Source organism: Malaclemys terrapin, chromosome 6 (genome assembly GCF_027887155.1).
Source record: "Malaclemys terrapin pileata isolate rMalTer1 chromosome 6, rMalTer1.hap1, whole genome shotgun sequence".
Lineage (NCBI taxonomy): Eukaryota > Metazoa > Chordata > Testudines > Emydidae > Malaclemys > Malaclemys terrapin.
In genome coordinates, this window is record NC_071510.1 from 73,422,961 (window position 1) to 73,437,850 (window position 14,890).

At 43.4% G+C, this 14,890-nt stretch overlaps 1 protein-coding gene across 5 annotated transcripts in view; it reads right to left on the reverse strand.

The window, feature by feature from the left end:
• Window positions 1-1,563: 1,563 nt before the first annotated feature.
• Window positions 1,564-14,890, reverse strand: part of CAST (calpastatin) — a 94,942-nt gene continuing 81,615 nt past the window's right edge. For all 5 annotated transcript variants that reach the window (XM_054031917.1, XM_054031915.1, XM_054031916.1 and 2 more), the window contains 6 exons: window positions 12,613-12,705; window positions 10,946-10,999; window positions 10,137-10,226; window positions 7,844-7,933; window positions 6,284-6,355; window positions 1,564-2,907 (listed from right to left, as the gene is read on the reverse strand). In XM_054031917.1, the coding sequence (XP_053887892.1) occupies window positions 6,305-6,355; window positions 7,844-7,933; window positions 10,137-10,226; window positions 10,946-10,999; window positions 12,613-12,705 (378 nt within the window). In that variant the 3' untranslated portion in view covers window positions 1,564-2,907; window positions 6,284-6,304. The remainder of the gene's footprint in view (window positions 2,908-6,283; window positions 6,356-7,843; window positions 7,934-10,136; window positions 10,227-10,945; window positions 11,000-12,612; window positions 12,706-14,890) is intronic.

Sequence of the window (14,890 nt, forward strand, 5' to 3'; positions counted from 1 at the left end):
GACTGCATTTATAGAATTCATTTTTTGAAGTTTACTTGTTAATTTTTTTTATAAAATCAACTTTGTCTTCTGACGATGCTACAGGTAACGTATGACTGGAAACAGAAAGATTCAAACCCAATAATACGAACATAGTAAGACATACTAAAGAGTTTATTTGGTGTGGTACTGCCACCCACTACAGTGTAGTATACATTTTACACGTTGTCAGCAAAAATTCTGATTGGCCTTCATATTACATCTTGATAAATGGGCCATCTGAAAAACTAGCTACTTGGAGCTCTCTGCATCCGAAGAAGTGGGCTGTAGTCCACGAAAGCTTATGCTCTAATAAATTTGTTAGTCTCTAAGGTGCCACAAGTACTCCTGTTCTTCTTTTTGTGCTGTTTTGGAACTCCCATGCATTTAGAATCCATATGCTGTTACTCCTCCCCACTGAGATAGTGGAGCATCAAGGGAGGGGTGGGTGCACATCTCAAAGATCTACACTTCCTGCACGGGTGACATTTTCATCTTTGAGTAGCGTCCTAGGGGTGCTCTACATCAGCAGTATCCTAAGAAGACGGGATCCAGCACTAAAGACAGTACTGCAGAGCCAAGAGCCACATCGGACCTGATGGCACAGAGCAGGGCATAATTCTTTGAAAACAAATGGACAGAAATCCAAGTAGCTGCTCTACATACCTCAGATGCTGCAAAAATTCTTCAGAAATGCTGTAGATGTTGCCTGGGATCTGGTTGAATGTGCCCTGTGGGAGGGCTGAGCGCCTGCAGACTCATAAGAGGTATATTATAAAACCTGATACCCATTTTGAAAGTCTGAGCAGAGATAGGAGCCCCTTAGATGTATCTGCAAAGGATATGAAAAGTCTAGGCGATCGCCTAATTGCTTAGTCCTATCCAGGTAGAAGCCCAAGGCTCCTCTAACTTCCTGTTGAACTATGAGGTTTTGGAAGCTCAAAAACAAAACTTAATAATGCATACATGCAATCTTTGTAAACTCCCTCTCAAAGAAATATTTTATACCCAGATACCATGAAGATAGGTAGTATACAAGAACCTAAAAAGAGAATGAATCTTCAGTCTCCTAAGAACATCAAGGTGTTTATATTAATCAATGGGAAAAGCTAGCAGATTTTCAGCACAATCTCAACTGGGTCCTCATTTTCGTGGGTGCAGTTTTGTGTGTGCAAATATTTGTGCTCATAGGTTAGGTAATTTAAACATTTACATGACCTAAATTGTGCCCACAAAAATGGAGTTCTGCAACTTAAAAGCTGGCTCTGACTCTCTTCTGGAGTTATTTAAAAGCAAAATGAAAAAAAAAATTGTAGCTAGATCTCTGAATTGATTTTGTGTTTATGGTGTTAATATATTTGGTTTTCATGAAGATCTGATGACAGACATTTTACTGATTTTGCACAAAGCATTGCATTCACTTTTAATACCCAAAAGCCTACTTTTAACAATTTCTAGTGGACGCACTTCTGTTGTCTTTAGTGAGTTGTTCAATAATACACAATTGGAAATAGGATGATATAAACAATAGGACACACACAGTAATACATTCTAAAAACTTTATTAGTGTGACACAGGCTCTCAATACAGACTGTCAGGTTGTCAATTCTGATTATCCTCCATATTAGCTCTCTGGAAAATGGTTGTCTGGAACACGAGATAGATAGGACCAGATTTTGAGATCCTGGCTAATATTTCATCTACCATTACCTCACACTGAGTAGTTCCTCGAAGTCAATGAGACTATTTATAGTGTTACTCATTGTGAGTAAGGACACCAGAATCTTGCACTTATAGCACTAAGCTTTCCTCTGCTGTGAGGCACAAAGAAGGGAAAAACCCACAGAAATTGGGGGAAGTAGCACATCTACAACAGCTCACAGAATAGCCTCATCTTCAGCGTTGCAATGTGGTTGCCAGGAATGGCTGCTCTTTGCCAGCTGTTTCCCTGGGGACTATTTAAATATAGTTCATGGAAGTTAATACCACTCCTTATAGCATTAACTTCTGCTCTGCTCCTGCACCCATTTTGTGAGTCTCAATAGAGGGTGGAGAAGCAGAGACTTGGTATTATTGCAGAAGTGCCACCCTTTCTGTTGACGTGGAGCTCCCATTCATTTGACTCCTGCTAAGTTTCAGGGGCCCCCTTTCCCTCTCTTGCAGTATGATATGACCAGGAATGCAGGTGACTCGCATTAGTATCTGTAGTCAGGAAACTCCTGGCACAAAGAGGATAAGAGTACAGTTGTGGTGACATAATTTGAGAGAGGGGAGACTCTTTTTTACACTGTAACAAAGGCACAGTCCAGACTTTTGACATTTTATTATTAGGAGTCCAGATGAGATGATACATCTATTAATTTGCTATCCTGTAAATATCTGTGATTGACCTATGATTTCTCACAAATAATTCACCCAAAGAAATACCTTATACAGCCAGCCTAGAAAGGCCAAGGTTAACCAAAACTCATTACATTCTTAGAATGCTTAATGCATTCTTTGCAATGTTAAAAATGCTAGCTCATACCTAGAGAACTCTACTGACATTTACAGGCACTATGTGGAGATTATGTGCAAAAGTTTGCAGGCTGTTTCTGGAATTGCTATTAAGTTCTTATGAAATAGACTTCTTACAAATATAAAGCATCCTTTCCCACTCAGAACTGAAGAAATTACAAAAAAAGTTTCAAAATGTATCAATACAATAACACGAATGGTTAGAAAAAAACACCCCAATTCATTCCTGGAAAAATGATATGAAAAACCTCCAGCAAATAACACTGTACAAAAACCACCCAGAATAACCTCACGCTCTTGCATTAGCTTTTGTTCTTTGGGAATAACTGTCCACCAGCAGAATGAAGACCTTTTACACTATGTGCCGATCACCTAGAAGAAAAAAAAAAAAAAGGTTCCAGAGAAGAAATTCAGTGAAACATCTGTCATGTAAAAGGAAATTCAACTTGAAAAACATAAGCCACTTTATCTGAGAATAATACACAACACAGAGAAAAGTATCAGAGGGGTAGCCGTGTTAGTCTGGATCTGTAAAAAGCAATGAAGAGTCCTGTGGCACCTTATAGACTAACAGAAGTATTGGAGCAGAAGTGGGTGAATACCCACTTCGTCAGACGCATGTGGTGGAAATTTCCAGAGGCAGGTATAAATATGCAGGCAAGAATCAGTCTGGAGATAACAAGGTCAGTTCAATCAGGGAGGATGAGGCCCTCTTCTAACAGTTGAGGTGTGAATACCAAGGGAGGGGAGACACGAAAACTTATGCTCCAATACTTCTGTTAGTCTATAAAGTGCCACAGGACTCTTTGTCGTTTAACACAGAGAAAGAATTCCAGGAAGAAGTAATACCAAAAGTGATTTAGGTATTATCATTTGTAGTGTACTAATGCAAAAAGAAACAAAGGGTGGCATTGGGCTGCACATACAAAAGTGATAATCCTGTCTATGGATGAAATCCTGGCTCCATTGAAGATAAACTCTCTCACATTGGACATGAATGACACACAGATCAACATGTTAGAAGGGACTCAGAGAGCAACAAACATGATTAAAGGCTTTGAGGACAATATTATGAGGAAAGATTAAAAGGTCTAAATATACACCATATAACTAGGGCCTAGCAAATTCACAGCCTTGAAAAAGATGCCAAGGACCATGAAAGCAGACCTCCCTATGATATCTAGCTATTAGAAGGGAGTGGCAGGGGCAGGGCTTGGGGCACCCCAGCTGGAGGCTCCTACCAGGCTCCAGCTGCTAATCCTGGCTGGTCTGGGGAGGGATAGGACTTCCTCTTCCCCTGCATGGCTGCTCTCAGGGGGAGATCAGACCCATCTCCAGGTACCTCCACCAGCTGCAGGAAGCTCTCACTTCTACGCTGCCTTCAGAGCCAGCTCTGAAGGCAGCGCAGAACTGAGAGTGGCAATCCCACAACCTCCTGTAACAGCTTGGCAACCCCTCCCCCACGACCTCCTTTTGGGTCAGGTCCCCACGGTTACACCACCATGAAAGTTCAGATGTAAACATCTGAAAACATGAAATCAACTAATTTTAAAACCCTCTGGCCATGAAATTGACCAAAATGGATTGTGAATTTGATAGGGCCTTACATATAACTAATTGATGAATAAGAATTAATATAATTGTCTGTGGCTATTTTAAGGGTGTAAATAACAAGATAAAGTATCATCATACAAGAGGGTATATCTAGGAATAAAGAGATAAGAGGAAGTTACTTATAGTAACCAGAGGTTATTCAAGATGGGGGGCCTATCTGTATTCCATTGTGGGTAGGTATGCGCTCCACAGCCAGAGAATTTTGAAAGCATTGTCTGTTGGCCCGCACACGCACCCTTGCTCACCTTATGCCTCTGACCCTGGAGATAAAGGGGAGCAGACAGATTGCCTCTCCAGTTCCTTTTCCACTGTGAACAAAATGGTGATCTGAAGCAGATGGCAAGGAGGGCAGGTAGTGGAATACAGATAGGCAACACACGGATCAAAGCACCTCCAGTTACTATAAGGCAAGTATCTTTCTCTTCTTCTGCGAGTGCTGGTCCCTCTGTGTATTCTGCTGTCGGTGACTGACAGCTGTACTCAAATAGGAGAAGGGTGCAAAGATGCAGATGGCCGAGCCGAACGAAGGACTGCCATTACAAAGGATGCATCAGCGGAGGAGTCAAACGCACAATGTGTGGATGGACGAGAGGGAGTGACCCAATGGAGCAGGAGACACTGAACCTGGGAAAGCGAAGATGTCCTCAGGAGGAGCGAAGGTCTCAGCTCTTCCCAGAACGTGAGGGGTCCTGTCTGCCTGAACTAGAGGAGTCACAGCAGAGACAGTCTGTGTCTCAGCCATGGCAGACAAAGTCAGTACCGCAGATAACTGATGCTCTTGGTGACTGCTCTTCACTGGTGCCAACAGAGCCTAGGGTTTATGTTTGGGTGGTAAAGGAGGCACCACTGCTGCCCAGTCACGATTCAGTGCTAATGGAGCCCTAGACTTTTGGTCTCTCTTGTCATACCCTTAAGAGTTAGGACATACTAAGTTCTCTTGCGCTGAGCTCAGAGACTTGTTCATTTTAGGCAGCGGTTGAATCTGATTTCTTCAAAGTGCATTTGAAGGAGGATTTAGATTCATGCCTGTGAGAACGCTTCCTGCTCTCTTGACAAGACGCCAACAAGGCATACGTGGGGGTTGACTCCCTCGCTCCTGAATTGGATCTCGTGGCACGAAGCACACTCGTTGCTGAGTCAGGCAGATGTACAGGGTGGGATGAGAGGGTTCCCTGGCCTGGGTCCGATTGCGGCCTCATGGCCTTTTTATTAGGTGCTTCCTAAAGTGATGTTCCTGCCGTTTGTGCGTATGACTGGGGAACTAATACCAGATAGCGGAAGGTGGCGCGTTGTGGGCTTTCCCGAGGCGGTGCATACAGTGTTGGTGGTTGTCGCTGACCGAGAAGGATCACGAGCAGGAAGCACAAATTTTGAAGTCCTGTGTCCTGGGCATAGTCCAGTACCTCAAATGAAGAACGGTAAGTGGGGCTCCTCACGACAGGGCGGCTAACTAGCTTTAGTGTCTTATGGTTATCAGATAAAACTATAAACACTTCAAAAACTATTTACCGATAAATAGACATAGATATGTTCACAGAAAAAGGAGAAAGCTGAAGCTTTGGACACTGGAGGTTCCAGCCTGGACCCATGTGGTGCTGAGAAGGAACTGGAGAGATGGTCAGTCTGCTCCCCCCCCGCCACCACCTCTTTATCTCCTCAGTCGGAGGCATGGGGTGAGCAAGCGTGCATGTGTAGACCAACGGACACGGTTTTCAAACTTCTCCGGCCGCATGGAGCACATGCGTGCCCACGATGAAATACACCGAGGGACCAGCACTCGAAGAAGAAAGACTGTTTATATGGAATATTAGGAATAACTTTTTGACAGTGAGGGTTATTAGTCTGTGAAATGGTCTCACAAAGGAAGCAGTGGCATCACCTGAGATCTTTAAAATTAAACTATCCAAAAGCTCTTGAAAATTAATTGCAGGAAGCAATTCTGTTCTGGTTTGGAGGGAGGTGAGAGGAGCGTGTGCTAGAGGAGATAGCAGGGCTTTCCTGTCTAGGATACTCTACAGTGAAGTCCTGCGTATTTGGTCTAAAAGTGAACTACAACTTGGTTCCAGCTGGCCTTGTGAAATGGTCTCATCTCATTAATGTAGATTGTCTTTGTGGTAACTAAGAGAAATCTTACCCAATACTGTAATATTAAAGTTTAACTTGTTTTTTGGCTCTCAGGTTTCACACTGGAGGACTGCTCCTTTGCCTAAAAAGGAAAAGTAAAACAAAGCATGGATGAGCTATAATTTACTGTTTCAGATTAGAAATTAAAATAACATAACAATGATAGATTAGAAGTGATAATGACAGCATCTAAATGATCTGCATCTGTGAGACATGCTCATTAGCAGTAACAGGGAGGGAAAAAAAGCGATCATTCAGCAAAATAACAGAGGGGTAGCCATGTTAGTCTGAATCTGTAAAAAGCAACAGAGGGTCCTGTGGCACCTTTAAGACTAACAGAAGTATTGGGAGCATAAGCTTTCGTGGGTAAGAACCTCACTTCTTCAGATGCAAGTAATGGAAATCTCCAGAGGCAGGTATAAATCAGTATGGAGATAACGAGGTTAGTTCAACCAGGGAGGGTGATATGGGTCCATTTTTCCTTATTTTTCCCTATCCCATATTTTATTTTGGTATGTGTGGCTGATCTCCTCCCTCACTATTATCTTGACATCTACTGGGCCATAGCTATAGGCTATAGCTATCTGCAGCCAGACAACTTTTAACGTTAGAAAATGTCCTCCTAACTGGTAATATAAAATGTTCCTGATGTAATGCTTTTAAATCTAAATTTGCTAGTCAGTTCAACTGTTGTTAAATAAAAGCCTTGGAAAGCAAATTTCCTGGTAAAGAAAAATGCTGTTCATCACAATCACTGAAAAAATATGATATACATGATGTTATAAGTCTGGCTCAAAGGAATAAATGGATGGATCAGTTTACTAACTGGGCTAGGTCTTTTCCATGTCTAATTCCAGTTTCTATGATCCTTTATGGGTTGCTGAAAATCCAAGCAACATTTGGGTCCTTTCTGCTGTTTTGCTCATATTAAAGTATATATCCATCTATAGACATGCACTATATAAAAAATTAACACACCTTCCCTCTCCACCAAATTCATTCTGCATACGTATTTATATACAGGCACAGAGTCTTTTATTTAATGATTACATAAAACATATGACCAAAGAGGAGAAGACGAGGGACTTGACCTGGGAGAATAAGGTTACTGGAAGCAGGAGAGGAGAAAGGTTGCTCCAGATAGAGGAGATGAAAGAAAGGGTGGAATCACAAGTGGGAGAAGTAGACAAAGGGAGTGGGCTGAGGAGGGCAGCGACAGACAAGAACAGGGCTGTGGGCAAGAAGCTCTGAAGGTGAGAATGAGGAGTCTGAGTGTCTTGAGGAACATATGAATACACAGAGCCCACATCTACCTGGTATGCTGTATGGGATTTACCCTCTTTTGAAGCAGACACTTTTTTAAGCCAAAGCAGGTCCACAACATCTCCTGAAATAGTTAAGTGCCACTCCCTTGCATACATACAAAAGTGAGTCAAACAGAACCTATTATTTGAGAACACTTTCCCCAAACTCTAATGCCCAAATAAAATGATTCCAGATCCAAGTTGCCCATCTCCACACTCATATTGTTCAACAATCCAGTCCTATCCATATTAGGACTTGGTTCTACCGTTTTAGGGTCTTCAGGTTTTCCACCGTCCTTTGTGGCTGGTTTCGTGGTGGCAGCTTCCTTTCCACTTTTATCCTCTAATCCTGACACCTGTCATCAGAAACAAATTCACTTTCAAACAAAGAGAAAGAAGAGTTACCGTCTTCCAGAATCAAATGGAGTCCAGAATATTTGGGCTAGATCCCTGTCTAGCACTGAGGAGCCCCCTTGTCTGGCAGCAGAAAGGGCAGAGGTGATGAAGCTGATTGTCTGCTGGCCTATTGTACTGGCTATGTGGCCAGATTTCATCTTCAGTACAAAGCAGGTGCACTGCACCTGAGAATCTGCCCCTCACTCCACAGACAGAAACTATATTTTATGGGACTTGTACCATTTATTTAAACATGGTATCCTTAGATGGCTTACTGAGGATGTATGGTATATGTTGTGCGCGCATGCTGAGGAAGAAGGAGTTTTGGAAAGATAAAGAAATAAGTTACTCTCATTTAGCTTTGTTGATTACTCAAGGCAAAGAGTTCCTTTCAAGGATTAGGCGAACGCTTGAATCAGTTATAATGTGAGAAAGGGTGGTTAAATGAGTCAGGGTACAGAGTCATAAAATCAGTGCCAACAACTGTTAAGAGATCTGGGACAAGTCCAAAGAACAGCCCCAAACAACCACATTTCTTGTCCTAGTAGAAAAAAATAAGGTTATTTGGAGGAGATGAAAAAGATGCATTCTCAAGCAGTGAATGAGAACTAATAAATTAGTATTTACAGTTCAGGAATACATTTTATTTAATGTACTTAGCAATGGTTGAACTCATGTAACAAAGGGAATTTTGTTGTTTATTCTCCTATCAATGGTGGGGAGTCCTGAGAAAAGTCCTCCATCACTGCAAAGAGAGATGTAGTTAAACTTTGTCTCTGTCTCCAACCCGAGGCCAGGAGGTGACCAAGCAGCTTCCTATTGTTCTACTTTAGTCAGCGGGCCTCTCTAGAAACAGAATCACCTCCCTTTTTGGGAATTGTATCCTGCTTTGTACCCCTCAGTTTAATTGGGCATTTCTTACTGGCAGTATGGAACAAAAAAGAAATCACGTGGCAGAATCACAGTAAATGTTTTAAATGGGAGATCACTGGTACCTGCCTCTCAGTAATTGGGATTTTATGTTTTAATCTTGAGAAAACCGGCTAACTCACAGGGGTCACTTGTGAACTGGCTCAATTTCCAAGGAGGCCAATAGAAGTTCCTGTGCTGGGCAGGAAAATTCATTTTTGACTGCTGGGACGCCAAGCTGAGTTCAGACTCTCAGGTGGTCAAAATCTCAACCATACTTGCCTCTTCCCAGCTGAGAATCCCCATACCTCTCCCACACTGTGCTCCTAAAGTGACACCCTTCACTGCTGCCAGTTCCCAATTTGACCCTGAGGCTGGAAACAAGCAGGGGAGGTGGATCACATCAGGTTGCCAGGAGTGAGGCAGGGAAGAACTGGCATGGAGACCGTGCTGTGACTGTGGGAAGCCAGTGGAGAATGAAGGCTCTTCACCAACTCAGGTGATGTGATTTCTTCTGGCTGTGGGTGAGGGAGCTAGGGGGGTTATTTATCAAGGGGAGGGAGAGGTAGCAAACGGGAGCAAATAAATGGTTATAGGGGTTGACTAAATGAAGCCTAATTTAGCCAGCAGTGATCACTTCTAGAAAATCTAACAACACAGTTCGTGAATCTTAGCACTCAATATCCCCCGATCACCCCAGCGTGTTCTGGTCACGTAAAATGAGCCATTTAGGATTAATCCATTTTTCCAATGATACAAAAGGCCATGAGAGTGCTGTTTTGCTGGCACAGCCCAAGTGGACTGATGGGGACAGCAAGCATGAAGGAAGTTTGACCTTCAATTCTCCAATTCCAGATTTAATCCCTCGTCTCCGTCTATATTCTCCAGAGCAGCAGCATCCATTCCTATAGATTTAACTATGGCACCATCTCTATGCGCCTGACTCCCAAATGTACCTCCCTAACACCCGCCTTTCCCATCTACACAGTCTCACATCTCCACCTGCATCTCTGACCGTTCCAAGTGAATGTCGTACCACAATCTCAAACTCAATATTATACAAACTGAACTATTCATTTTTCATCCCAAATCCTCTTCTTACTTCTTCATCCCTGCTGTCAACTCCCTTATCCTCCCCAACAAATGGGCTGACAATGTTGATGTTGTATTTGAAAGAAATGTAATGCAAACCTACGCTTGTGGGGGTCATGCAAATATACTATTTTGCAAATCCTTCGGGAGAAAATGTCTTACCTTTGAGTGTTGTGGTGTGGGAGGAGTTTTTGCACAATTATCAAAGTCCCCTGATAGAGCATCAATAGCTGCAGAATCATCTGTAGGCTTCTGCAATAGAAACTATCATTAGTCAGAGTATAGAATGCAAAAGGAGTCACGGGATTGTACTCTAAAATGATCAACTATAGCAAAAAACCAACCGGCAAAAATAAAAAAAAAAAATCCTTAGCACTTACACCCAATCCACAAAGCTGTTCCCAGTGTAGCTGCAGCTCCCTGAAAACATATGGCTGAAATTTTTAACAATTGATTCCCAAATCCATATTTAAGGACCTAACCCAGTTTCCTGATTTTCAAAAAGTGCTACTATTTTGAAATCAGGAAGAGCAATTAATGCTCAGCATTTTTTGAAAGTCAGGCTACTTATTTAGGTTCTTAAATATGCTTTTAAGAATTCATTTTTGAAAATCTTGGTCCCCATGTTCTTATTACAGGTGAAGCTGGTAGTTCGGCCTAATTTTGATTGCCAGACTGCATATGCAGCCTTAATTCTGGCATTTCTGAACTTTTCAGTACTTGACTTTACAGCTTTAACATTCTTTTAATGTAGTTTCGTATGTGTAATATCTACATTGTAAGTGTTGCCCATTTGAAAGTCTTTACTCTCACTTAAATAAGCACAATATTTCTACATCTATTCAACAGAATTTTGAGAATTTGCAATATATAGTGCTATTGAATCAAAGATAACATTGTTTAGAAAAGCATTTGATTCATAGCATAGTCAGGAAGGGATCAGTGGAGAATAAAACTGTAATGACTTTTACCTTTGGTTCTTTGGGTTTCACATCCTCTTTTGCTGTTGGCTTTACTGGTTTACCCTTAAAAAACAGATAGGATGAAATGGTTACATTTATTACATAACCCTTAGTTTGAGCTGATGAATCAAACTGAAAGTAAAATAGGCTCTTACATTCTTCACTTGACACTACTAGTTATTATTCACAGTAACTTTATTTATGATGCTTTACTGTCCTATCCACTTCACAATCCATTTATTATACCTACACAGCCTCTTTCATCAGATTCTTGTGATCGCACATTTTTTCCCTGCTTTAATGTCCCCCTGCAGGCCTTGCATCTCACCCTTTATCCTTCCAGTAGAGGAGAATTGGCTGGGACTAGGGTGACCAGATGAGAGACATGAAATATTGGGATGCGGGGGGGAGGCGGTTGCCGGCGGAGCAAACAAAAAACAAACAAACCAAGAGCCGGCGGCAGAGAGGAAAAACAAAAACAAAAACACAACCCCAAGAGCTGCCGGAGCATAGGAAAAATTGGTGGGGACTGAGCCACCGGCAGCTCCACGCCCTGCCCCACTGCACCAGCTCACCTTCGCTCTGCCTCCACCTCCCCTGAGCAGGCTGCCGCGTCCTGCTTCTCTCCCTCCCTCCAGCGCTTGCGCTGCCATACAGCTGATTAGCGCAAGCCTGGGAGGGAGGGGGGAGGAGGAGGAGGAATGCTTGGGGAAGAGGCAGGGCCAGGGCAGGGATTTGGGGAGGGATCCAATGGGGCAGTGAGGGGGTGGGGCTGGGGCCAGGGTGGGGATTTGGGGAGGGATCCAATGGGGCAGTGAGGGGGCGGGGCTGGGGCCGGGGCCAGGGTGGGGATTTGGGGAGGGATCCAATGGGGGAGGGAAGGGGCGGAGTAAGGACAGGGCCCGGGCAGAGTTGGGTGGGGTGGGGGGCACGAGCCCCCTCTGCCTGTGCGCTGGAGGGCAAAATATCGGGACAATTCGCATCCCGACTGAACATCGGTCGGGACGCGGGACAAATAAGTAAGTATCAGGACAGTCCCGATAAAATTGGGACTGGTCACGCTAGCTGGGACACACTTTGTCTGGCTCCCATTTGTTGAGCAAGGTCATTCACTCCCTTGGCATGGCAGTGATTCAGTAAAATGAGTGACAGCTTCACAAGACTTTATTCTGCCAGGTTCCACAAAAACAATAGTACTTATGTAATGTTTTTCATCCACAGATCTTACAATGCTTTACTAAGATGAGAAGGGAATAATAGTCACAGTGATTTTAAGGCCTAAGTTTTCAAGAGTGGCCACTAGTATTGTGCGCCTTGTTTTTGGGTGCTCAACTTGAAACACCTTGGGCCTGATTTTCAGCCACATGGATCCCAGTACTTCCTGGCTACATTGATCGCTGATGGCTGTTTGAAGTGGCTTAACCATTCTGACTTTGATCAATGTAAAAGGAACAGTCCATTTTTTTTTGTGCATCAAACACATAATGGTTTGGGGATTTATTCTCCCATCTTCAGTGTGGGGATTTATATAGGTAACTCCAATAGATATGAGTCACTTATGTAACTCCAATGGTTGTTCACACAACTCTACTGATGGGAAAACTGACTTGCTGCAGTGTTAAGATGACTGAATCTAAATTCATAATGCAGCCACTGAGGTATTTGGTTCTGTTTACCTGCTCATCTGAATCCAGAATATGCCTGTAATCAGGAGGGATTGTATCATCTCTGTCCCCAAGTTTGTCTTTGTGTTCAGATTTAGCACCTTCCTAAGAAGATGAAATAAACAACACTATTACTGATCTCCTCCATTAGAACGATGGGGTCTAGTAAGAGTAATCTGTAATTTACTGCTTCTGTAATTGCGTATCATACAATAGGTGACCCAAACTAATAGATATGCTAGGATGACTTCATTAAACAGAGAATTTTTTGAGTGGTAGGTCTTATAAGAGTACCTTTTTAGATAAATGTTCTAGGAGAACAACAACATTTTTATATGCTAGAGTTCAGGATCAGTGGAAATGTGTACACATTTGTTTAACCATGAACCTTGCATTTTGGGTATAAAGCTTGAAAAATTCTTGCCTCTCAGATATACAATTTTAATATGGTTAAAAATTCCAAAAATGACACCAGATACTATTTTCTTCAAATACATTTTCAGTTCTGCTTCTCAGCTAGATAACAACTCAACTGCTTATTAAGTGTTCAGCACATTATGCCACCACATTAGAACTCATCCACCTACTGCACTAGTTCAAACACAAGGTTAACACTCTTACAATGGCATTGCTTTGTGTTGCAGCTCCCCAGCCATGCTCAGAATGTATAAAAATGCAAGGTTCTTGCCAGCCAAATATCACAAAGGTCAGTAGTCTGTCTTGCTTATTAGTTAGGAAACAGTCAGAATTTGCTGCTGAGAGAGATGGTTTTAAACATAAATATGATTAAGATTAAGATGATTAAGATCACAATTTCCTGAATACAGTATGAAAGAGGGAAGCATTCATTCTGCAATCAAATCTGTATGTTTTTGTTCAGGCTGTTTTATGTGGTATTTGATTAGATATATGTATATTCTTCAGCACATATTAAAAAATAACTAGCCATTTACAGTAAAAAAAAGACAGTTACCTTTTTCCGTAACTGGTGTTCTTCAAGAGGTGTTGCTCATGTCCATGTCCATTAGGTGTGTGTGTGCTCGCCACATGCACCGGTGCCAGAAGTTTTTCCCTCAGCAGTATCCGTAGGGGACCGGCTCCGACGCCCCCTGGAGTGGTGCGCACATGCTGCGATATAAGGGACGCTGCCGGTTCCCTGCACCCTCAGTTCCTTCTTGCCGGAAACTCCAACAGTGGGGAAGGAGGGCAGGTTGAGGAATGGACATGAGCAACACATCTCGAAGAACACCAGTGATGGAAAGGGTAACTGTATTTTCTTCTTCGAGTGCTTGCTCATGTCCATTCAACTTAGGTGACTCCCAAGCAGTACCCCTCAGAGGCAGGTAGGAGTTCACGGATGTGTAGATTGCAACACAGCTCCGCCGAACCCAGCATTGTCCCTGGCCTGCTGGGTGATGGTGTAGTGGGCTGTGAACGTGTGCACCGAGGACCATGTCACGGCTCGAGAGATGTCCTGGATCGGGAAGTGTGCCAGGAAGGCCGCCAAAGATGCCTGTGCACTGGTTGAGTGGGCTCTGACGATCAGCAGTGGAAGGACTCCCACTAACTCATAGTAGGTCCGAATGCAAGAAGTGATCCAGTTAGAAATCCTCTGCAAGGACACTGGGAGGCCCTTCATCCTATCAGCTGTAGAAAAGCTGAGTCGACTTACGGAAAGGTTTTGTCCAATTTAGGTAGAAAGCCAGAGCCCTTCTTACGTCGAAAGTGTGAAGGCGCCTCTCTTACTAGTCTCCTGGGGCTTAGGGAAGAAGACTGGAAGAAAGATGTCCTGGCTCATGTGGAAAGCGGAAGGAAAGCCAGGTGGGGCCGGAGCTGGACCTTGTCCTTATAGAAGACCATGTACAGCAGTTCTGAGGTCAGGGCTCACAGCTCGGAGACTCGCCTCGCTGACATCACCGCCACCAGGAGAGCTACCTTCCTCGATAGGTAAGACAGGGAGCCCAAAGCCAAAGGCTCAAAGGGCAGGCCCATGAGCCTGGACAGAACCAAGTTGCGATCCCACTGAGGGGCCAGGGACCGGACCTGAGGAAAAAGCCTCTCGAGGCCGCTAAGGAACCTGACCATCCTGTCATGGGAGAACACAGTCTGTCCCTGGATTGGCAGATGAAAGGCTGATAGAGGAGTGCTCTAGGCCCTGGCTTCTTAAATGAAGCAGGTAGTCTAAGATCGACTGCACTGAAGAATGCATAGGGGAGCTGCCCCGTTTGGCCACCCAGTGGGAGAACCTCATCCACTTTGCCAGGTAGGTCTGCCTAGTTGAGGGCTTTCT